This window comes from Haliaeetus albicilla, chromosome 4 (assembly GCF_947461875.1).
Source record: "Haliaeetus albicilla chromosome 4, bHalAlb1.1, whole genome shotgun sequence".
Taxonomy (NCBI): domain Eukaryota; kingdom Metazoa; phylum Chordata; class Aves; order Accipitriformes; family Accipitridae; genus Haliaeetus; species Haliaeetus albicilla.
In genome coordinates, this window is record NC_091486.1 from 39030686 (window position 1) to 39057141 (window position 26456).

At 38.7% G+C, this 26456-nt stretch overlaps 1 protein-coding gene across 7 annotated transcripts in view; it reads right to left on the reverse strand.

The window, feature by feature from the left end:
* The window catches only part of KANSL1L (KAT8 regulatory NSL complex subunit 1 like), a 67684-nt gene that overhangs the window by 35105 nt on the left and 6123 nt on the right, over window positions 1–26456 (reverse strand). For 3 of the 7 annotated variants that reach the window (XM_069782026.1, XM_069782025.1, XM_069782023.1), the window contains 4 exons: window positions 24444–25460; window positions 8867–9008; window positions 4939–5136; window positions 2029–2150 (listed from right to left, as the gene is read on the reverse strand). In XM_069782026.1, coding sequence (XP_069638127.1) covers window positions 2029–2150; window positions 4939–5136; window positions 8867–9008; window positions 24444–25460 — 1479 coding nt within the window. Of the gene's footprint in view, window positions 1–2028; window positions 2151–4938; window positions 5137–8866; window positions 9009–24443; window positions 25561–26456 lie in introns of all 7 variants that reach the window. The other 4 variants (XM_069782019.1, XM_069782021.1, XM_069782020.1 and 1 more) reach the window with 2 other exon arrangements.

A 26456-nucleotide genomic window follows, 5' to 3' on the forward strand; every position in this document is an offset into this window, starting at 1 on the left:
TCAAGAGCCTACAACTAATTTCAAGAATTTACTTAAGTAAAAAAATCACTATCATCCTTTTTTTTTTCCTCTTCAAAAACAAGAAATCACCTTACTTTCCATTTGATTTTGATTTCTACTTTCTCAAGTACTTAATACAGTCGGAGTGAGCTCTAGAAAGAGTGAGGGGAGAAGCAGCCAAGAAATGAATTTAACTGTAGTATGTAACTGTCTCGATTAATTGCACGCAAAACTACTTCAACAACAAAATACCACAAAAAAATGAAAACACACTCAACAAGAAGTAGGAGGCAGTAAACTTCCCTACAGGATTCTCATAATAACCACTCTATATTGTGCTTAATTGCCACCTTTAATGAACAGTATTTATTTGCAGATTTCAAAACACTTCACAAGAAGTGAATAATTAAAATTAACTATTTAACTGATTTTTAAGATGACATCTAGAAAGCTCTCACATCTCTCAGATTCCCTTCCAACACCTAACGCAACAACTCCAGTTCAGAGCTACAGCACTGAGAAAATCTTACAACTCTTCTCATTCTTCTTTGGGCTTTTATATGTCATGAGCAGAAAACAACCTGCCTTAGAGAGAGTGGTCCACGAGCAAACAACTGTGTTGCTCATAAAATGGAAAGAAAACTGATTTGGGATGGTGCCTGGTAAATCAGAAGACAAGCATCTTGAAGTTACATCACTGAGTCTTGAGTCCCACATCATGAAGTCAACTCCATACACTCCTAAAAATATTTTTAAAAGCAGGAACCCTTCCTCATCTGTTTTGTGAAAAAGTTACAGATTCAGGACACAGCCTTCTAACAGCCAAATTTACTCTCTTCTTCCACATACCCATCTCTACTAGCAACTCCTATTTCAGGGCTATTTTATTCCAAAACTCAGAGGAATCTTCTGATTTTCCCGTACATTGTCTTTAAATTACCGATACATCAGGAGCATGGATGCTATGTGACAGGACCCCTCATCCTTAAATTTAGGGCACAGTCACACAATCTCTTTGGAACAGACGGCAGTTAAAGAAGCTGCCCAACCAAGCTGCTCATTATAATCTCTTTGTGGGAGCTACAGCCTCTGTGGCAAAGCTGCTGAAACAGACGGCGTGGCCAGCTCTTCTTGGAGCCAGAAGCCAGGGAATTACATTCTGCTGCAGACACTGCCATAAACTCCCCAGGTCTAGTAGGGAACACTTTCTTCATCCACCCAATCTTAATTAAGACCTACGAATAACAGCAACCCCTCCATCCTCAAAAATCATATTACCAGTATCTCAGGATAAATACCCTACATACCTAGGTCTTTTCTAAGACAGCACTGTAGTCAATTACTTTAATGCTGTTTTGAGACTAAAACTGATTACAGCCTGTGTTGTATTTTAAAATCTTTGAATAAAAGATGGAATTACTAAGATGTATGGAGTAGTACTGAGAAACATTTTTCTACATTAATTTCGAGCTGCTACAGTCATCCTGGAAGGTATATCCATCCAGAACAAAAGACCACAAATAGAAAAATATTATCTCCAAATTCCTGAAAAAGTAGATGGCAAAGATAAATTTGTCCTTGTATTGAAGACTGATATGCTTAGAAATAATGAAGCTGCCACAAAAACCACCATGCTGAGGCACCGGTGACGTTGCTTATGTATTCTACTGATCTAGTGAAGTCTAGTTCATCACTTTTCCAGAAATTAAGTTGTACTCCTGATGCCAGAATGCATTAAGTCTGAAATAATGAGAAGTAGTGTGTTACTTACTGTATCCTTTCACTACTTCACAGATATATTCATCTTCCCAGTACTTAAACGTACTTACAGTGACTGCATACTTTTATGTCTTTAAGAACAAAACAAAACCCTACTATGTTCAACCTTACAAGCAAGACTTGACTTCTCTTGAAGCTTGCAGAAAGCAGCTCTCTCTTCCTGATTTACTGCTGTAATGATTATCAGTTCCATCTACATAACTTTACCAAAAGTTATTCTCAAAAAGATGCTACCATACTGTCACCTACCTGAAGGAGATGCCATTGACCAGTTGTCTGTGCCTACAGGTCTTGGATGAAAGAGATGAAGAAGCTGGAGACAGATTGAGTGGAGCAATTAGGCTGCTGATGATTTCACTCAGTTGTGCGCTCTGGAAAAAAACAAAAAAAAAATAAAAGGTAGTCAGACTTTTATGGAGACTCAACACCTCAAAGGTTCTGGGTTTTTGTTGTTTTTCTACTTACGATTCCAGTCACATACATCATGGAATAATCACATTTAGTTTCTTCATGTGAATAATGAAGTATGGCATGTTTTTTCTTTCACAATTATTATGTTCAACTATACCAAAAAAACCCACCTCAAAACACAACAAAAAACCAACACAACCCTGAACAACCAGCCAAGCACATTGTTTATACACTTGAATTAGTAGTACACAAAACACATTAGTGATCTTAGTATTTTAACCAAAGGTTTTTAAAAAGGCAAAAGAAACCAGAATGCTTTACAGCTGATGTTACAACAGCTGCAGCCCAGAGCTGCTAACTGGCCATTCAACAAGCATTTCAACAGGGAAAAAAACCCAAGGTCTGCTGTCTACTCATTGTACATTTTGTTCACTCGAAGTATTTTTCTTGTTAAAAGAATCCTCTTCATTGCTCACTGTAGTTTGACAAAGGTGTTTTTATAAAGGGAAGTGTAACTACAGGAGGACTACTGTAACTACAGACAGAATGGCTAAATCTTCTGGTATCCTTAAAAATAGCAACAAGAAGCCCCCACCCCACCAAAACGTGGACTTTCAGAACTGCCCCAAAATAAATGCAGCTAATTTGTTAAGACTAAGAATTACTCCTTATTAAGCAATGAATTGTGGACTGACTCCAGATAACATTTCATAATGATTTTTTTTGTTTTAAATGTCAAACCTTAAAGGCTATTCTGACAATAAAATGTAGCTTTCTTAGAAGAAACTGTGTGCTGCACACTAAATAGAAATAAAATGTATCTGAAATGCCATACTTTTTTTTTTTTTAACTTTTATACTATTTTGTAGGCCTTTCATTCAGAACTAAGATTATTTAAAACAAGAATTGCTAAAGGTTACCCAGTTAAGTTTTCTGTATGTTTTGAGGCACCACCATTTACGCAAAAAGAGGCAGAAAAAATTATTTTCCATGTTATTACAACTCATGTCTTTTCTGTTCATGTTTAAGTGATGCAGTCGGGTAAAAATTTCATGTCAGAATGAAATATTCAGGAATGGATATTAAAGCACAGAAATAGCAAGTCAATTACAAAAGGCTTGGACAGAGCAAACAAGATGCCAGTAAAATATTTAGCAGATTGATGTAAAAATCTCAACAGAATTCAATCTGTAAGGAGCAAAGTCTCTACTGAATATAAAAGCACTGAAACAATGGCAGACTTCCAAAACACAAGGAAAAACATGTATGTTTTTAAAACATTGCATAGCTATGAAAAGGACTTGAAAACAGTATTAATAAAAATTGCCAGGCTCAGTCACTTTGTATTCTTTATGAATTTTTTTTGTTCACAAGTAAAATTACTTATTTTTAATAAAGAAATACTTTAACAAAGGACTGAAGAATTCTGTGGGACTACCTGCGGATTTACTTCAGCCTACAACATTGCTACTCCTGACACTGAATGAGAAGTATCTCAGACATTCAGAGTTAAGGTTAATTTATAGAACTGATAGTCGAAAAGCAAATCAAACCCCAAAGCTTTTTGTGGGTAAAGGGAAGAAATCTGATGTAGTCTGTGAGATGAGTTAAATGAAGAACACCTTTACTTCCAAGTAATCTTTAGATCATCAATGTTCTTGGACCTCTGTTTGTAGCTACTTAGGGACCAGGAAACACACTACTATTACTTTAATTGTCCAATATCTTACTGAAAAGTGCATTTAATTCTCCAAGTAAACACTTAAAGAGGGGACATTCACCACATTCTAAAAATGCTCTTTGGATTACCTTGTGCAATTGCCAGCACTGCGCATATAAATTTCCTGTTTCATTGCTTCCTCACTCCTGTCTGTTGTGGATAAGATCTATCAAACAGGGGAAGCATTTTAAGAACAGGAAAGTATGACTATCAAATAAGAAAAAATGGCACAGAGATTCAGGAACAGGCATTAGTACCTAAAGCTACTTTTACCCCATTTAAAAAACATGTATATAACCAAGAATTTAGGTAGAGCAGCAGAGCAACATATTAATGCACCATACTGGCTTTGTCAGGTTTGCTTTATGCGAACTGTATAAATTCATTCTGAAAACAAATTTCCTGTATCTCCTTCAGCAATGTGATCCTACCACATTCTTTATGTACTTTCTAGCAAAAGAAAACCCTGTTGGAGTCTATATTGTATTTCCTGGAATTAACCTTGGAAATGACTGTTTTGAACACCATGAACTGAAACTCCGCTCACAGCTATGCCTGTGCTATGCCTGTTAAGTACCTGGAATTCCTCAGCTCAGAACTGGAGGCCCCGTGATGCTTGAAAAGGCAGACCAACAATTACATTCTGTTGGCACTTTTATTTTGTTTCAAGTGCAACATACCTCCATCTTCAGCTGTACTCTTTCATCTCACGTAAGTATTTCCTGAAACAATCTGTGGCAACTCTACATTGAACTTAACTATAAAAGAGAGGCACGTTTGTGGATAGCTGTTAGAAGTTATGTGGCCGCTTTGATGGAAACAAAGCAGTAACACAGACACATCAGAAATAAAAGGTTAATTTGTAAACCTGGCGTACAATGTAGTTATTTAAGCCCTTCAATTCATCAGCACTCACTCTGAGGACTGCAAAATATCTTCCTTTTTGGAAGTCGGCACCATGGAACCTGCCCTATTTCTGAAGTAAATCATTTGGCTCCATTGACCATTCAGTTCTTATTTTACTTTACCTGTTTTTCTATGTTTCGTAAAAGCAGGGTAGGACTGCTGGGTGACATTTCAAAGTCATGCTCCGGCAAAGAATCCTGTCTCTCAATGGCAGCTTGCGAATTCCCTGTGGCGTTTAATAAAGCTTCTTGGTCTGTCAATTGTATTTGCTTCTTCAAAATGTCTTTTGGAAATGGGAATTCTTCTAAGATCACCATCCCCTAGACAACAGCAATTGAACACAGTTGGTTGACAACAGATTAACCCTCCTAAATAATTTTTAAGGGGCAGTACAACCTGGCACATCCCCCTTAAATCCTCCCAGAAACTCTCTGGAGCACTTAAAACTAGGTTTTAAATACACTTAACAGCTAAAATATAGAAGTAGTAGGTATTTTCATTAATGAAAAGCTGCACCATTTATGCTAGTCCTTATAACAGCAATCATTCTAGTCTTATACCACTGCTTAAACATCTGTGCCAAAATTCAAATCAGAAATTCATACTACTTAGCATAACTATATGATCATTTGCCCACTCATTTAAGAAGAGGTTTTTCTGTAAGAAAAAAACACCCTTTGATTTGAAGCTGGTTATAGTCTTTGCATCCAATAAATTTTGCAGAGGCATTTTAAAGTGCTCTATTTTTTTTTTATTCCTATCCATATTCTAAGCAAAACATCAAGGTTTATTATGTAGCAGAGGTGTATACAATTCAAAACAAAAGCCTTTTACGATTTAATAATTGATTTTTTTAAGGTGAGCATTTTTAGAGTTTTGTCATTACAGAGGTAACTGTCGTAAATATTCTAGCAATCTTATTGCTTTTCAAGACAATCTGAACAAATGTGGTATCAGACGTGGTCTATTGTCTCGAATGCCACCTAATATGATAAATGTAACTTTATATGGTAGGGAAATAACAGTTTCTTAAATAGAACTAGTAAAAGAATATCCCCTTTGTGTTTTCCACATGACGGATTAGAAAATGAGTGTCAAATACAATCCTAGGTAACATCTCAGTTGGTTTGTTTTAACAACTTACAATGTTAAACAAAATAATAAGCAAAAATAACTTTGTAACAGTCAAAACCAGTTTGTCAAATAGTCCCTTAATTTGTCATTATCTTGAGTAAATAAATTTCATACTCAGAAAAGGCTATCAAACCCTTGGAGGCTTTTTCCAAAGAGAAAGGCAAAGAACTTACTTGCTTTCAAGTACTAACTGTTACTCAATTATCAAGCAGATATTGAAAGAATGGGACCATTCAATTACACTGCCTCAAATTTTTCTTTCTAGTGAGAATATTCCACTAAAGCCAAGGGAGATTATCATCACGTGAACACAAGGAACCCCTATATTATTTCTTTAAGCAAGATAGACTTCACCTAGGTTGTGGCTGTGGAAAATTAAGGATCCTGTAGTTTTATTCACACCTTGACTCCTGCCTCAGCAGGAACTTGCCCTAAAACATGAAAGCAAGTCTCAAAGAGACTTCAAAGGGGAGACTAGGAGAAGACGTGAAATTGTCCTGTTCTCATTGTGTCTCTAACTTATTCCCCTGTTTGAGTTATAAATTCAAAGCTGAGAACAAAGATATTCTCTAAAAACAAATGTTGGTGCTTGAAAACTCGCTTTAGTGCCCAAAAGGGGCGCAGACATTCTGAATTTCCATCAAGTCAATGCTAGATTTTCCACATTCCTTATCAGGTAGTAGCCCATCATCTGTGCTTTTCCATTTACAGCAGATGGAAACGACTCCAGACAGTATCATACTATAATCTGTAGACCAAGAGCAGTTACAAAGTAGGCAGTATGTGTAAGGGAATTCAAGTATAGATCTAATTTTTGTGTGCCACAACAGGAGGACAAGCTAGCTCAACAGCTTTAGACTCTTTTAGAATTTAGAATCTTTAGATCTTTTTAGTAAAAGAATCATAGGTCATGACCAGAGAGAGCGGAAAAAAACCCCTCACAAAAGCCTAAAGCAAAATTCTGAAGTGAGAGGAATAGGAAGACACACAGGAAGAGTGGTGAAAAGAGGGGAACACTCCATCCCCCACCCTGCTTCCACTGGAATTTTATTTTTTTAAACTGCAGAATCCTGTTGACGAAGCACTGAAAAAGGAAAGCAGGAAAGGTACTTGTACAACCAGCAGGTTTTGGCAATGAACTCCCTCCTCTCCCCCACCCCCAAATGGAATTGTTTTGTCTTGCAGATACACATTTTTTTTAAATGGAAGGATTCTCAAAGATCCAGAGCTGCTACTTCTGTGTGCATAGAGATGGAGAAGACACAATGTAGTAGGCCAGGAAACTGCCCACAGGTTAACCATCTCCCTTCCTATTGCATTATGGTATTAAGAGGAGTGGCATTTTGCTTGAAATCATTGTTCACTGGCTATGAATCACATTTTTTTCCATTCAAAACACAGGAAAAACACTCTGAAACTAATAAAAACAGCATACAAATTCTAATGATATTGTGTAACTACTTTGCAGCCACTAAATGAAAACAAAGAGCTCTTCTATCAGCCCATGTGTCCTTCTGTAGCTGCTGCACTGGGGTACTACAAACGTGTATACAAAAAAAAAAAAAAAAAAAAATCACAGCTGAAGGAAATGTGTCTACCTTCACTATGGGACTCAATGCCAAATACTGAATACCACAGCTGGTAAAAGGGGCATGAAGTTTGCAAAAAGGAATGTCACTAAAGATCTCCACCAGGAGGATGACTAGGATCCAAGCCAACATACCACCTAATCCGAAGAAAATGCATGACTAAAGGAATGTTTTTCCTCTCGTTTCTGTTATTTATTTCTCTGTCTTCTGCAGCTCATGAGACCTATGCCAACTTAAAGGCTGACAGCTCTTGGTTGTAACAGTGTGCATGTACCTGGTATTTAGGACAACACTAAAATACAGGCATTCTCACCCTTCACCAAAATACAAAATCTCCTTTCACTTCTGCGGGCAGAGAGGCAGGACAGACCCTCAAACAAAGGCTCTTCAATTATTTTTTAAAGAAAAACCTGACTGGGAAAAAGTTGTGAGCAGGAGAGACAAAGTTGGATAGGAAAAGAAAGGCTCTGAGGGTGAAAGAAGAGGGAATAATTTTTCTTTTTGTGATCAGAGGGAAATTCTCTCTGGGGTGATTTCCCTCTCCTTTTAAACTCCCTCTAAGTCTCACATTCAGCCACGTAAAGTCTAAAGCATCTTCTGGCTCCTCTCCATCCGTGCTTATCTGACCCCAGCAGAGATCAAACAACCTACAATGGAGAGTCAAAGAGCCTTCTTCTAAAACCCCTCACTATCACACCACCAGAATTATCACAGGTTTTGGCTTCTTGCACATGAGAATGACCTAGGGAACCCATTAAATTGATAGATAGATTATCAATGTTTTAGGAATGTGACTTTCCCACTGTCTAGCCAGTTCGATTTACAAAAACTACTACATGAGTTACACACGTTGGAATTTTAGTAATAATTAATCTTTGACCTGTTCAAAGCACTGTACAAACATTAAATAGCTAATCCTCAGAATAAACATGCAAATAAAAAAAAAACCACCCTGAAACCCCACAACACAAAAATGAATAACCAACCACCCCACCTGAAAACCAAATCTTGCCTCTTCTGCAGAGGGAAAAAAACAGTGTGATAAATGCAGTACCTTGTGCTGTGCCCCACTAACAAAGTCCCTACTACCACAGATAGGAAAGTAAGAGTTCCCAACTCCCTGTCCTGTATTGGTGCCTCTAGGGCACAATACATTTTATCTCCTGATGTCTTTCTCATTAACCTCCACATGTGATAGCCTGCACAGATACAAAAACTCTAGGGCAAAACAAACAAGGACAATGACAACAAGGAACCAAATAAATAAATATTACAAGAAATACTGTCAGAAGATTGAAAAGCCCATTTATAAGCTTACAGACAATACCTTGGTGGCACGTATCTGCCTGTGAAGGTCAGTTAGTTGTTGGATTTTGTATTCTAGTTCTGAAATCTGGGCTTGAAGCCATGTCCAACGGCTGCCAATTCTAGCTCTGTCTGCCAGCCACTTCCATTCAGAAGTATAGCTGCTGTGAAGACAAAATGCTGGTTAGTCCAAAAATAAAGATAACCACATTTGCACAAGAACATTTTTGACAGCTGCTCTGCCTCATGTTGCAAGCATCCCAGTTGCTTTCAGAAGATATCTGATTATACCCATCCAGTTTCACATCAGCTTATTTCTGTAACTACAGAACTTGCCCAAACCAGTACAATCAATGTTCACTGGCTATTCCCAGGCTAAGCTAGTTTTCTGTTCTGTATTATAAAACCCAGAGCTGGAGAAAGTACCAAACTGTATCAATTAATGCAGATTACAGATTTGTAAAGAATCCCAGTAACTCCACCAGCGAGAATCCAAATTCTTACACCATGCTTCCTCCCACAAGCTTCCACAAATATCGTTTGCTAACAACTGAAATCTAATAAAAACACCATCCAGCAATGACCAGCTAGATATCAAGTCAATGCCCAAAAAACAACTAAGTAGTTTAGATTTCTTTTATTCAAGCTATTTTATAAATATAGCTGTGTCAGTATAGTATAGTGAGGTCACTCTTACTGCCGTTTACAAATAGGTGTATTTTGTAACACAAAATATATGCCTCCCAGTACCTGAAATTGTAATTAGCTTAACTTTATTATGCTAAATTCATCACTGGTATCAGCAAACTTTACTCAATCTACATATTAAAAAAAAATGACATAATGGTACCACTGAACAAATAATCTTAATATCCAGTAAATTTAAGCAACAGAGACAACACAATGCAATATTTTAGTATGCAGCTTCCACTAGTACCCTACCATTAACTGAGTTTATTTTTTTAAAGAAAATGAGTGGTGTTTTTTTCCCCACTAAAGCTGTCAAACAGTTTGCCACAGCTAAATTAAAAGAAATGTAAAAACAAAATCAAACTTCTTCTGGAAAAGAAGTGCTTTTACTCAAGTTATTGGGTTAACTACTGGATCTAAATCCTGGATGACACTGTATCTAAGATACAAGATACAAGAAAAAGCAGATGCCAGTGAATTGGCATAGGAACATCACAAAAGTGCAATTGTTTCATGCAGAATTTTGTGTTAACTATCTAAACAACAACAGAAAGGTAATACATGACCCTGCAGAAGATGCTAGACACTTCCTGGCATGAGCAGAGAATCACCAAATCTGAGAATCCTAACATTTTCAGGGCAAAGATTATAAACATCAAAATCTCTGAACTTTTCGCCTACTTTAGCTATCATAAATAGTAAGAATAGACACAGTCTCTGGTAGGTTACCTCTAAAATACATTATTTCCCCCCCTTTTTAACATAAATTATCTGCCCACATAATTTACAACCAGCTTAAACTCTCTCCTACACAGACAAAAAAACATATGAAATTAGACAGGAGACTGAAATGTTCTGTTTAAATCCAGACTCTACATGCAAGCAAATAAAGTGGATTACTATCAAAAAGAAACTCAAAGAACTCTATAAATATATACCACAATAAATTGTTTACATTTTGTATACTCTATTAGCGATTTTGTCCTAGGAAAAAAGGCATATGAAGTCATCTTGTGAATATCCATTTTTCTGACAATCCCTTCTTATTTCTCTTTGTTTCCCCATTATCACCAGCACATAGTAAATAGCACTGGTTACTTATGCTTTAACCAGGTCTTCTTGCCAAGAACTTCTCTGGGATTGACAGTTTTTGCATGTGTTTGCTTCTGCAAGTCATAAAATACAGTTTGTGGGGAAAGCTGGTGGGGTTGGGGGGGGGGGGGATCGGAATTCCTAGCTGGCCCAAGTCAGAGTTCAGTTAAATAATGTGTCCACAGAAGTGTGGTGGCTGGAATAGTTAGGATTTGTCTCAGGACCCTGGGATGGCAAAAGGGTAGTTCTAAGAAAGAGTTGCGTAATGAGGCTGTAACAAATCCCTTAATCATTGTAACAACAAAAGTTAAATAAGAATAAAGAGGATAACTGAGAAGAACACAACAGGAGTGTTGAGGTGCTTATTTCTAGTCCTTTCTCAAAAGACAAATGAACAAACAAACAACAAAACCCCACAAACAAGGACTTTATAACAAGAAAGCCCAGGTGAAAGAAAATAAATCACACCGAGAGAATTACTTCCCATGCTAGATGCAACAGTTTGGGGAGAAAAAAGAGCTATCCTCAAACAGACCGAGGAGGAAGGGGGAGCAAATGAGAAAAATAAAAAGTGCCCACACAGCTGGGAAACAAGAAATGGAATGGAAAGGTCTTATGTCACATACACTGTATGAAATCAGCATGGCAGTAAGGGAATCCATCATCAATACCAAACCACAGCAGATAACAGAAGAGTTAAAAATTGCAACCTTAAGACAAACAAATCATATCCTCTGTATATTACTGTCTTACATATAATAAAAACAAACCTCTGCAAAGTTACATCACAAGTTATTTTTAAAAAACGTGTTTGCAGTTTTTTTCGTAAACACTATATTAAATCTTGATTTAATTGCATTCACTGTTAAATATATTATAACTTTGCTTCATTCTAAAATACTATGCAAGTATTTCTTAAGGCTTTAAAGTTTACTATATAATTAAACTAACAGGATTTAATTACACTGTAATAATGATGCCCTTAGGCTCCTCTGTAAGGAAGAGTTTCCACCAAACTAATCACAAACATTTTAAGCTCACGTCAAAGGAATCAATTTTAGCTTCTCTCTCCTGCCAGCCTGGGCTGCCCCATGCCCAGTGCCTGCACAAGCCCTTGGGCAGCTACACAGTGACATGGATTAGAAAGCCGTTCATGGTTAATTTTAACTTCGGAGGCAGGGTGAATGCAGCAAGTTTAAGTCTAGATCCCTTTCACAGTTTTGATGCCTTGCAGGCAGACAGACACACTTTTGCACTGCTACAAGGGAAGGGGCAGGAAGCTCAGAACAAGGCAGCAAGAGTGAGCTCCCATTTACGAGATAGGAGGTGAGAGCACTGCTAAATTCTGTTCCCATCTGTCACTCATATTTGTTTGATCTTGCATTATTCATTTACCATCTTTGCCTCTAAGTCTACTTCTCTACAAGCTATTTAGTAAACATTGTAACTCCTCAGAGGAAGATAAAATCTCTATAAGCTATCCTCAACACTCCTAAAGTGAGCTGTTTGCATGCAAAGTGCTGTGGTTACTCAAGTGACAAATGATAACCTACTATTGCAATTAAAAAAAAAAAAATTAAAAAAATGTGTAAATCTGTTCCTGGGATGTTAGAGAGTACACCGTAACATTCACTCAGTAAAGAAAGCTGTTTCAAGATGGCACCAGTGAATCCATTAATTCTGCAAATCCAGAGAAGAAAGAAAAAAAAAAAACCAACCACAACGGGTTACAAAAATAACGAGGCCTGTTACTGAAGGAGGAAGTCAAAGCAGGTGCTAAAGTAGAATATGCTCCTGCTCTGGTTCTCTGTTGGGAATGACACACAAAAAAAAAGTTTCTGTCTGTCCCACTTCCTGTGTGCCCCTTTTGTAAAGCATCTTTACTTGGTTTCCATGCTTTTGACTCTAACATCATACATCCTCCACAGGAATTTCAAAGTCATTTGTCTGCTGGCAACTCAATATAAACCACCTTACATTTGCAAAAGTTTCTAATGTTTGGTACTGTAGTACAGTGAGATATTAAACTTACATATAAACTTACTGCTCTTGCGATGACTCTAAATCTGCAGATGTTCTCCTGCATTCATCCAGGACTATTAGAATTGGAAGAGAACAGAGAAATACTGACTTCGTATGAATAAAACATCTCATTTAAATTTCCCTAGAAAAACACACTGGAATTGCATTAGAGGCAAAATTTGTTTCCATGTGAGATACTGGCTTGCATTTCCCCTGTTTTGGTTGGACTGCAGAAGGTCAGTCCTGCACAACTCGCAAGAGAAGAAAGAAAGAAATGCAAAGAATAAGCAAGCCACAAGGAGCACAAATACAAATGCAGACAGTCAAAGTATGACCAAAATATAACTAGCAAGCAGACGTTCAGGCTGTACTGTATTGCCCCAAAGTATAGGAAAGAATTCAGCTGGGGATCATCAGCACCGGCAGAGGCAGTAGAAGCATTTCATCAAAGCTACTTGCTTTTGCTGAAACTGAAGAGGCAAGTGAAGAGCACTAAATAATATATTGCTACTACAGTCAGTACTATTGCTTGAACTGAAAGAAGTTTTTAGCCATGATCTATGGACAGAATATTTGGATGAACCCCTCAGCATTCTCACTTTCCCCAAAAGAGAAAAGAAAATTGAGAACAAACCATGCTTTTATGCAACCAAACCAACACTGGAAAACACAACAGGACTATGAGAAATATTTCCAGTGCCTCCATTATGTTGTGGGTGAGGTTTATGTTTTCCCAATAGCTAAGATCAGTCTGTCCCCAAAAAACAAAACCAAGTAACCTAACTGAGTGCAAAGGGGAACTGCTAACCAAGATAAAATTGCTGTTTTGTGAGTGAGTTTTTTTCTTTTTGTTTACAGGAGAGGAGAAGGGGTGGAATTTAAACCTTTTAGGCATATTTTATTTTTATAAGCAAACAAAACAGGAAGCCTGAAAACCAGTTCATAAATAATGAAGGAGAAACACCATGGTATTTAAAATGCACAAAAAATACAGAACCTGGCATTGATAGTAAGTATCCAGGAAGGTCGATTCAAATAGGTATGGTGAGCACAGGAAAGAGTATTTTAGAGCATGCAGCCCTGTGCCCAAGGCAAGATTCTCCACAAGTATCTTATATCCTGAAAATTAAAAGGAAACTGAGGCCTTCCAGCCTCATAACTCCCAGTGAGAACATGTAACATGCCCCTACCATGACATGCCTGCAGGGACAATGACAGGATGCTTCCTACTGAACAGGAAAGGAGCATGCTTGCAACAGACCCACATCAAAACCCCAAAATGCAGGTTTGCTAACCCAAAACACAGTCTCCTTCCAAAAGGTTTGTTTCAAGACCGTTTTCAAGTTACAACACCCTTAAACACGAACAAGCCAGAGAGCAAGGCACCCATGTAGCGTGGGTGGGAAAAACATCTCAAATTCCAAAATTCTGCATTAAACATAAGAACTGCAGTTGTGCCTGACATCGCCTCATACATTTCTGCTCAGTTTCCTAACACAGTGTATTTTCCTCTTTCTGCCAGGCCATATCCCCTTCAGTTTAATCCACATTGTTCTGACATCCAGTTTTCAGATTATTTAATCCTAAAGTGACCCCGTGATCCTGACCTCTACCATCCCTGCTGGTTCATCTCCTCTCGCTGGGAACTCCTGGGCTATCAGAGGCCTATTGCCAATCATGCGACAGTGAAGTATTTGGGACCAAGAAGCAGCTCATAAACTACAGACTGATTACCCTCAGGATAAAGAGCTAATCATCTTCCTTGGTGGGAGTCACTGAAAACAACAGCAGAAGTTTATCATTTTGATGAAGGACTCAACTCTGGAAACTGAAAAGCAGAAGATCAGAAAGTTCTCCAGATCTTTAAATCCCATCCAGACACCATATGACTCACAATGAAATTGATGAGATTTAACACACTGGAAAAAAATCATACATCCCCAATTCTCTTGGGAAGCTCACTCAGTTGTACAAAAATACAAAATTGTTCATATTCACCACATGGCACTCACAAAGGCTCAACACCACACTAATATGGCAGGGGTCCCCCAGGACTGGAGCTGTAAGCCTGTGAACTTCCTGGGCTCCCCCTAATTTTACACCAGCATTACAGTCAGCTTCCCTGTGACAATACATGGCAATGCTCAAAAAGCACCTGGCCTGAATACAAGCATTTTCTTGCAAGCTGTTAAGGTTAGTGCCTGGCTTCTGATACCTTCCATCAACATGTTGGTGAAATTCAACATGTCCACTTTTCTTCCCTCTGCAGACACTTGACAGTAAGTAAGAAACTACCTATGAAAACTAGGAGATAGTATCATACAAAACATTTAAATTAGGTGAATTCAGATACGTAGTGCATGTATTTTAGATAATCTTATTTAGACTTTACTCATGAGATAAAAATGCCCATTCCCAACAAAAACTTCCAACACTGGTAATGATTGAACAAACATATCCAGCTATGAAATGACCCGTAAATGCTTTTTCAAGGACTAATTCTTCCAGCACACCTACTTAATGTTTGTTTTCAGAATGAACTAACTTCAATTGCTGTTGAAGTATTTATTCCCCTGGACCAGTTAACTGCTAAACCCATAATAACCACAAAATTAAAAAAACAGTGAGTGCTGTTTTATGAACTCAATCTCTTCTATGCATTCCAGAGTGCAACAAGATCAAAACAAACTGCAATAAATATTGTCCTCTGGTATCATACCCAATCAACACTACACAACAAAACACTATTTACTCTCACAGTTCACTATCGGCCTTTGCTCAGATCATCCAGGAGTGCTTGCCGCAGACTGGCTGCACAGAGCAATATGCTGCTGGTTTGTGACAACCACCACCAAACCAAGCTATGCTCCCCGCCCCCCCCCCCAAAATCAAGCAATCAAGGGAAGTTCTCTGGTACTCAAAATTATACTGCATTCTCTGCAAAGATCTGCAATTAGGTCATTCTTCTGGAGCCTCCGGGGTTACTATCTTTTTTGGTGTTTAACAGAAATTTTTACCTGGCAGAGATTTTCCTCTGAAACACTACACGGCTTCAGAACAGATGGGGTACAGTTTTCCCTATCATCTACCAACATTGGCAACTCCTTATCACAACTATTTCTCGCACCCACACCTGGTCCCACCATCTCTAACATACTGTCGCCATTTAATACTTTCAGAATTGCATCCAATAATATATGTCGATACTAATACAGAATACATATCTTATCTTCCCAAACCAACAAACTTTATCCAGCTGAATGTTTCTGCTAAGCCATCAGGCCTGAGGAATTTATGCAGTAACACCTGAAATTACCATAGCCATGATTGCCCCTTGAAGAGAAAATTCATGGTACAGAACTAGAGTGGGGGAAAAAAATTAAGTAGCAACAGAGTAAGATTTTTACATCTTCCACAAATAAGGTTAGAAGGGACAGTGGGAAAGGGAGAAGAGGAAAATCAATATTCATGAAAAAAAGGCTGTAGAAGAAAACTGAAAATAAAAAAAGGGAAAGTCTCTGCGCTTAGATACCCTAGCAAAGGAGAAACCTTATAAGAATTTCACACTGGAGCTCTGTATGTTCCCTCATCTGAGAAATCACATCTTCCAAACTGATGAGATGCCACAACCAGTACTTGCCTGCTACAGGGTTCCTGCAAAGAATCACACTATTACTACAGGTTTTATATTAGAAACTGAACTGTTACACTTGCACTGAATTGTTAAGGCAATTTAGGGCTCAACAAAAGAAATTAAAAATTCAGCTTCTTTAAGCAATGTTGTCTCTTATAGTGCTGAACTCTTCCAATAGCTGGCTTCACAACCTGGTAGGTGCTTTTAGTCTTCAATTCTGTTTACATAATTCTTTAAAGCTGTTAATGATAAAAGGCCAAATTGGTGGGTGGAGGTGGGGTCAGTTAGAATATTAACTGCCCAAGAAGTAAAAACCCACAAAAGGTAAACAACCAGCACCATTTTCTCTTTTAATAAAATTTAAAAAATAGACTGCAAAATGTGTATCTGCTAACGCCTTTTGTTGAAGATATTTTAAAATAGATTTTTAAGATTCCATTGGCTCTCCCAGCACCCCAGCTTCTTCCACTAAACCTCAGCATGCTGTAGATCAGACCAAGGTGGAGCAGAGAAGCAGGTAGTGCTAACATGCAAAGAAAGGAACTTCAGGAACACCAGGGCTGCCTGGAAACAAGCTTCTTTTCTTGCCTTTGAAATGGCACAACATCAATAGACTAGCAACAAAACACCAGGAACACAGACCTAGAAATTCTCTGTATTATACAACTGCCCTTGAAAAATAAATCAAGAAAGTAGTGCTACGTCTGGATCCTATGCTCAACATAAAATAAGACAGAGCTTACAATATATTCCTTTAAAGATATGTGCAAATGGAATATTATTACAGCATACAAGCAGCATATCAATGCTGTCCAGACACTGAAGCTGGTCCCAAAATTTGTACATACATTCTTAAAAGGAATAGGTAGGTACAGTATTTGTGTAATATCTAACTCCAGCTCATAACTGATTTCATTCTAGCTGTATATAGTATCAGATTTCAATGTAAAAATGGATACAAAGCATATTCTTTTTTGAGGCTTTCTGGACAGACAACTAACAGTTGATCCAGAACTTGCATGCCAGATGCACCAGAAATCATCAGTAGGTTTTTGGTAGCAGAGGGGCTGCAGCCCTGCAGGACAGGGAAGAACTTCCCCACTCAGGGACTAAGAGGAGACTCAGAAGGGTCTGTGGCTGGTGGGGAAGCCCACGGCAGAGCAATCAGGTGAGAAATGAGGAGCAGCAGCAGCAAAGGTACCACCACATGCTGACCTCCACGTCCCACTTGCCACCCGTCACCTCACGGAAGGGAACATGCCTTGCTGTCAGGTGGTGCGAGCAGTGCGCCCACCACGTCGGGTTGTGCTGCGGGGAATAGGCTAACAGGAGAGCCGGAAAAGCCCCAGAGCACTCCTCTGGGTGGGAGGGCAGTTGGACAGAGCTGGCACAGGGCCCGCTTCAAGCCCTGAGGCCTGGACCCTCCCCACCTGTGGGACCCAAAGGAAGCTGCAGAGGGGCTGTGCCAAGTCTGAAACCCCTGGTTGGGGTGAGCCCCTCGCAGTGTTGCCACAGGGCAGCTCGCAAGCTGCCGCAGTGGGGACCCCAGCACCTGCCCTGGGGACATGGGACACCCTTGTACATCAGAAACAGAGTCCTTGAGACCCCTGCACAATTGCTGTAAGCATACTGTGATTAAGTAATAGAGGAGTAACCAAACAGTACTCAGCTGTCTGCTTTGCAGGGCAGGGATGGAGTTTGTTACGAGGTTAAACCCTACAGTCCAGTCTGCAGGGACAAGGAGTGGAGAGTGTAATGAATGTAAGTTTCAACAGTTGCAACCTTCTGGGCTTGGGTGTTTGTAGGTGCTTGGGGTGGAGTTTCACTGAGTTTTACTGCTGCCCAGTATACCCCCATGGGCTGGGAGGAAGGAGAGTTTATAATGGACATTCAAGTTTATTTTTTTTCAATACTAGAATCAGTAATTGAAAGTTTGCTAATTGAAAATTAAATTGATTTAAATTCCCCAACAGAAAACTTTTTCTCACCCACAACAGCTAGGTAAAATGTTAGCTGTAAATGATTTTGTTTTCATCCTATTTCAGTTTCAATAAAAAAGAGCATGGGTCAATATATTTAAATCCAACATCTAAAGTTACATTCCTAACCCATATTTAGTAGTATGAATGAAACCCTGTTACAGGAGAGCACTCCTATTTTGGAAAGTCTTTATGCACACTTTTTATTTCACATGAAAAGGAAAGCATTCAAATGATTTCCTGTATCAGGGGCCCAAGTACACTGATTTTCAAAGGCACTGGATGTATCCCTTTGAAGTAGATTCTCATGAAATCGGTGCTACCTATGAAATGAAATAATGCTGCCCTCACTTTGCAAGATGTTATAAAGACAGTTTGTTGTTGGTTGTAAACAAATCTTTTAATTAAAAACAAACACATTTCATGGCTTAGCAAAAGAAAAAAGCTAGCCATAAAACTCTGATTAATCAGCAGTTGACATCAAGCACCAAACTCTTCTTGTTTACCATTTAATTAAGCATGCCAGATTAATAATCAGACACATGTGTATACATGATAGATTTTCTATTCTACCATACGATGTTGACTGTGTATTAAACTGTCATTCAGAAGAGTAACGCCAAGTTTTTATTTAATATGCATTCAACACCTATCTAACTCAAAAGCTTCAACGTTCCCAGCTCCGAGATTCCCTTGCAGGTTACAACTTGTCAAACCTTCTGCCTTTCATTAAAACCTTTCAGTCTGCTTTCAGCAGCTACAAAAATATTAATGTAATTACAGGTTAGAAATCAGGATCCTTTCTCACAAGAACATTACTCTAGTATTGTGAGAAGGAAGTCTTGCTCAAAAGCAAGTTATTATTGCGGTACATGAGATCTCTAAAAAAAAAAAAAACAGTAAATGCATGTGGGGCCCTAAAGAAGTTGTAAATCCATCTTATGGAAATCCAACCAAGCGAGGTTGAATATGTCCTGAAATAATACATTTATCCCTAGAGTGAAAACAGAAGGTAATATAAAGCTATCTTTTCTTTCATTCCCCAGTAACAATTCTCCTCCCGCATCCCAGTGACAGGAGCCAAGAATTGCAAGAATGGAGTTAATGAAAAAGCAATGTATAAAACATTTCAAAATCAGCGTATTATTAGCACCTATGAATTTATACTTATTCAAAAGCCCTAACATTAGTCTTCCATGCAAATAAGACATTTCCTGGACTTGAAAACTAAAAAGGTCTTAAAAACTGGAAACAACTGGGGTTTTGTGCTTAAGAAAAAGAGAAAGCAGTATTTAGTCCTGGCAGACTCTCTTCCTCCCCTTCCCAAAACCAGAATTCAGTTCTCATATCAGGTATGAAGCGAAATTACAGCTCAGAGTGGAAAATTAGGACCTGACCTTGCAAAAACAAACAGCTTCCCTTTATAATGTGGCTCAAAGACATGCAATAAACCCCAGCCCTTAAGCAGTGCCTTCTATAGTGAGGCCTGCAGAACTGCATTGATGTTGCTCAATTAGTCATGAAAAAAAATGCTAGGAAAAATGGAAAATAATCTAGAACAAACAGATTAGATTTGGAGATACTAGTCATAATATTTTCTTCCTTCCTGTATTCTCTCCGCCTTACTGCTCCCCTCCCCACCAAGTATTTGTACTAAAAGCAGACTTCCCATCTTCCCTCTTTCCAACTAGCAATCTAAGGGGAAAAAAAAAGAAGAAGAAGAATAAAAAAAAGATTTACTATCTCTGCACATTCATTACAAAAGTTTCCAGGCACAATAAACCCTGTGGGCATGGAAAAATGTAACAGTGCTTCTTCGTCAGGCTTGAGGTTGCTGGAGCATAATCAGTAAACCATGTCTTTCAAAAATCAGAGGAAAAGCATGAAAATATTTCAGAAAGAAAAAATCCCACCAAATGATGCAAAAGGACTGTATTCAGATGGGGGAAGGATGACTGGGGAAACGGGTCACACGACTTTTCATGAGTAGACAGAGCTACTTATTTTGCAGAAAAATCTATTGTAAGCAGTTTTTCTCTCTAATCAATTAGTACATGTATTACTATTTGACAGAGTGAGCAGCTGTGCCTTCAAAGAACCCCAGTGACATATCTTTTGATTCTGGAAGATCATACACGTAGTGCATGTAGAAGAAGAACTCTGTACCCTGCAACTTTAAAGGCTTCCCAAATAACCACCTCAGCATCAGACTTCTTTGTGGTACATTGTAAACAACCAGAACTTCTAACCACATCAGGAACACACACAAAATACATGAATAAGGATGTGGAGCTGGCCTGGAAGGATACAATACATAGCTCCCAGAGCAGAGCTGTGTTGTTGAAAAAACTCTTGAGCTCCCATCCTCCACCAATTCACCTTGTTTGAAATCTCTGACCGTTTCTAAGGGTAATCTTCCATCTTCATGAACCACAAAGATAACTGACAAGTTCCAAGTAAACTCAGCTGGTGAAATGTTGTCTGTGTTGCATTTCAAGTGGTTGATGTTAGCTGTGAATTCCTGAAGGAATTACTTATGGTCAGCTTTCTGATGCCCTCTGTCCACTTCGGTTGCTAACGCCTAACAGGGAGCTAGCAAACAGCACCTAACATCTGCCTTTGAAAAGCCAGAGAGAAGTACTACCATATCCCCTGTGCAGTGTCTCTGGATATTTCCTACACCCAAAGGCAGGAACGGTACTAGAATACACTACAAATTACTGATGGAAATCTGATGCTTGGTATAAGAAACCTACCATGGAAACTGACAGGTTAAAGCATTCATTAGCTGACACTAGCAGCAAAATGACAAAATTCCTGAAAGGAGCCAATTGTTTTTTCACATTTCTTTTTAGCAAATACTCAAAGGACAAAATGTGTTTTGATTAAGCTCTTGAAATGGGATGAGGCTTTCCAATTACTCTAGGAACTACGGAAGTTCAGTAAGTACTGTGAATTGTCAACTAGAAGAATTGCCTTCACCAGCAGACCAAGGAATCTTTCTTGTCTTGAGGACAGCACCTATGCAACGCACAAACAATGAACAATGGTCTAAATATCTTATAACAGCTATCTAAGACTACACAACAAAGGTATTGAAATAGATGGATAAAGACAATCTTACTTGAGACACAAAGCACTGACATACAGCTCAGAAGAGCTTATGTCAACACTCAACAGGCAAAACTCTTCTCAGGATAATGAGAATGAACAGGTTCAAAATGCTAAAAATAGCTCCAGGTTTTTTCCTACCATGAAGAATTGGAGCCGGAATCAACTTGTCCCTCCTGATGGGAAACAGACTGGTCTCAGGTAAACACAGTAACTGCAGGTTCATCCCCTCTTGCACATTGGATTGACACCTCCTCCGCCTCCCAAAAAGGATAAAAAGCACCGCAGTCATGACAATGACCGGCCACCAGTGTGATTATACCCTCAAGTTAAATGCAGTCAGTATACTGTGATGTAGGCAAAACCAAAACATTTTTCCTGTTCATCACTGCATTAATAGCACCTTACAACATCTACAGTTAAGTATTATGAAGAACATCACAGACGAAGAGTCTTTCCAGGTCACTAAAGGTCTTCACTATGAAAACATAAGTCACAGACAAGGAAACTCACCCACATGAACACATTATTTCTGGAAAGCACTAAGAGTCAATGCCCTAGGAGAGAAAGGCATTTCAAAGAATGTAAATCTACCTAACAGAAATAAAAATGGATGTTAACTTTGTTTCTTTTGTCCCAGTGAAAGGCAATCCAAAGACCCTTAAAGTGGTAAAGCTCAGGAAACAGCAAATCTCAGCAGCTGCACTGGTGAATAACTGATTTACCTTTGTCACCTAGAAGAAAAAGTGCAGCCTTTAAGCCATAAAGACAAATCTTAGGGAAGTTGAAGATATGAAGAAAACCATTCCAAGCTGAAGATAAGGATAAATTCAAATAAGAGACAGCCTGTCCTCACTGCAATGTTAATTCAAGCATTGCCTCAGCCTATACACACAGACAAGAGTCTTCTGTTTAAATTAGGCACTACGTTAACTCTGAGCTTGCTGGCCCAGCAGCACGGTTCAAACACCAGTGATCCTTGCACTGCCAAGGCAGCAAGGCCTTAGCTAATGCACATTTCTAACCTTGTCACCACTGCTGCTTGACTACTGTTCAGCAGTAAGAACATAAAAAATGGAGGAAAAAAACAACCCACAAATAAAGGGTCACACTGAGTCAGACTACAGATGATCTATCCGGTTGCCTGCCACTTAGCAGTGGCCAAGATAAGAGTCTTAACACAGGGCAGGCATGGAGGGAGCAGTGCTTCTCCAGAATACTCCCGTAGCTGCCAGCAACAGTAGCTTGGGGATTTCCTGAGCCAAACAAAGGTGGTGTCTTTGTATTTAAAAATCCTCTGTGGATTTTTTCATCAGTGCAACAAAACAAACTGAGTAAACCTTAAGTGGAAAGACAACTTAAGGAATTCAAAAGCCACAAGAAAAAAAGGTAAAGAACTGGCAGGCAGAGTTATAAACTCAAGTGTCCCTGAGAAGAAGAAAAAAGAAAACCCTTGCACTGAACTTTGGTCCAAATATTACATTATCCACTACCCTTCAAGAAACAAGGGTTTCTCAGCAGTTTTTCTTTTTCAGTTCATATAATCATCAGAATCCTAGAGGCAGAGCTATTACTCAGAAGTTCAAACATATCAGCTAGGAGAAGAAAGCAGATTCTCCTATGCTGGGAAGAGCCAAAAATGCTGTTTTTTCATTAAAATATTTCAGAAGGAGAATAATTCTTTCGCAAACTCAAATATTTAAGGTGATCCTTACTTAGATGGCAAGTCATTATGCTTTGGTTGGACTTTAGTACAGTATTTACCATTCCAACAATACATAAAAGAAAATGAAGACTAGTTTTTACTTTGCACTTTTTCTCCCCTCTGTTTTCCAGGCCTACAGAGTTTAACAAAATGTAGCCATGATTTAATATAACCATGCTTACTGAAGCTTCCCTGAGGCTACAAATGCTAACAGGGCACAGATCTTCTCCAGTTTAAGATAAAGCTTCATTGATTTCTTCTGAACATTATGCTTTTCAAGAAACAGACTAATAAATACATGTTGTTAAATATTTATTTTTCCTCAAACACCAGTGTCACTCTTAATGCCTTCTAGACACTCCCTAATAGCAGAGAGTATAAGAAGAGATCAGGAAACACAAAACCAGTCCAGACTTCCAAGTGCTAGAAATGTAGGCGCCACGAAGCTCCTACCAAGCTGCTGTGTTTGTGTGAAGCTCTATTCCATGTGTTACTGTCCTGACTATCACATCCTAACAGACCTTGAGACATACACTGTTCTCTCCAGCTGTTAGAAGGGGAAAGCAGCCGTCCTTTCACCGCTTTCTAAAATTTCTTGACCAAAGAGATTGTGTTAATAGTATAGCAAGGTAGGGGAAAGAAAAAGAAAAGAAAAAAAAAGAGGCTGTACCACCATCAGGGAACAACTTTACTATCTAATTCTCTTACCCACCACTGATTTCCAAAGCTATACTAATTTGTACTGACAGGATCCTGGTCAATTCAAAACAGTATTAGTTAATGATACTAATTTCCCTCTGGTTCTTCTTGAAAAAGATACCAGCAACAATAAAACCACCACTGCTAGCTTCATTCACAGTAGCAGAACAACTTCAGTAAGTAAATTAACATTTTTTAAATCATAATTCAAAGAACCAAACTTTTTCAATATACAACCCCCAAATACTGGATGGCTTGACACCTGCATCAGATGATCATTTTAACCCTGTATCACATCACAGTGAATTTCAAGATCCTAACATTGACTAATTCTTAATAACTCCAGAATACAATTAAAATTATTTTCATATCATTTACAGCACTGCTATCACTATTTGATTTACAGCACCATCTGAGTATTGAATAATTAGCAGTACTAATGTAATGCAAACTGATAGTGCAGTACAAAATCTAGGTCTCTACAGGAGCGTTCTTACTTTCTGTCTGGCCTCTGCCAAACCTAGCTCACACAGGCAGTCCTGCTGATTTCAGTAGGACTATCTGTTGAGTGAGGTTACTCACACAAGAAGGAATCTGCAGGTCTAGGCCCTTCCATCTTGATTTATAAGCATGAAGCACATGAGTCTAGCAAGAATTTAACACTTACGCTTCCACAGTTGTTCTTACAGTCCATTCCTCACCATCTTCATCTGAGCTGCTACATGTTGCATCAGAGTCCAGATCCTTCTCCACACGAGACAGCAGCCCTCCAGTAGAAAGTGCAAAGCCCTGGATTTCACCTGGTGCAACGCTAACTCCGTTCTGTACATCCGTACTAGAACTACTCTCCAAAGTAGTTGTGTTGTTTTCTGGCCAACCTTCAGTGCACCTGAGGGAGCTACTGCTCAAAAATCGGGTTGGCTCATGGAAAACCTTCATTCTTTGTAGCTGATGTTTCACGAAGCATTTCAGCTGCTGATCACAGTGTTTGATAACATGCTTTGCCAGGAGCGTTTGTAAACGTTTCTGAGTTCTTTTGGCACGACTGATTTCCATTTGTTGCTTAGTGACACACTGGAGTAATCGAGCATACACCTCCTCCGGGGTGCAGCTCAAAATCCCTTCTGAAGGCCCGTGAAGAATTTGGTGTAATAAATCCCCTTTTATTGTTTCAGTGCAGACTTCCAAGGCCCTACCCAAAAAACCATTCTTCTTGTACCATTTACCATTTAAAAGCTGCATTTCTTCTGCATTACTGGATTCGGTTACATTTGAATCCAAAAGTCTCTGTGTTTCTGCCAAATTCGGAGATGTGGTCTCTGAAAATGTCTCCCCTTTGACCTGTTCCTCAGGTTCTGAATGACTAATCCGACCAAATGATGTGTCAGCACCATTATGTAATGAATTTCTCATCTTGGAGCAGTCGAGCTCTCCTGCTTTCGTTTGCTTACCGGTTTTGTTGCTAAACGCAGAATTTGTACTCATTAACAAGACAGACTGATAGCACTTGGAGGCTGGCGGAGAACCAAAATGCTGTACACTGAAGATATCATTTCTGAGGTTGGGCTCAGCAGTGGGGAACCCCAGGACTGAGCAAGTAATCTGTGCGATGGAGTCCTCTTTTATCTTCTCTTCCACTGCTCTGGAATTTTCCATGCACAAAGCTGTATCAGACTCCATAGCTCTAGAGGACAAAGAAGGTGACAAGTGGATACCATGACCTTTTGTTGCTGCCTCTCTGAGGGCTGGTGTCATTATAGCTACGTAGGTAGTTTACAGCAAACCTGAAAATAACATGGGCCATGTAAATTTTCTCATTTTCATGACACAGTACAAACACAACAACTCTGTCAGATATTTCATTCTTTCAACATTTCAACATTATTCAAAGATTCCATAAAAAAGGACATTATCTAAACACAGATAGACTACGCTCCCTCCCAATTCAAACAAGAACACTCTTTCTGTTTTTTCTTTATTTCTTTCAGAGGTTGTTTGATGTGCAATAAAGTCTTTACCTCTCAGGGGAGTAAGTGTTCATACCTCATTGCATTTCTGATCCTATCAGGCTGAGAAATAAGACTCACAAAGTTCAAGACTGTCGTCTAACCTTGCCAAACTGAAAAACATGACCATAAGACACGTGACTGGAAGGATGCATTTTAAGATACATGTGCGAGTGTATGTATATGTATACGCACACACACAGAGATGCACATCTACACACTCTCACCCCAGAACTGTAGCTGCATTTTATTTTAATCTGTTCTGGAGATGAGTTACTTTTTGAGTTGCATTTGGTTTTCATTCAAGTGTGGGTTTTTTTACACTTACATAAAAGCGTCAACATCAACAGTATTACAGAAATGGGAGCTATGCAGCTACCTATTACAAGTTCAGCAAAGCAGAACACCTACCACATGCTGAAACACTCTGAAATAAACCCAGAGGCACTACTGGGAGAATTACATTTAATGTAAATCTACATAAAGAAAGCATTTGATTAATTAATTTATTGTATATTCTCACAAATACACTTTAGAAACCAATCATCAAGGCTAATACTTTGAAAACCGAGAACAGTAAGTTCTAAATGTTTCCTAAAAAATATTTCCTGTGCCTTTGTATCCAGTTCTTCTTTATTCATCAGGCACTGCCTGCATAATACAAACACAATATT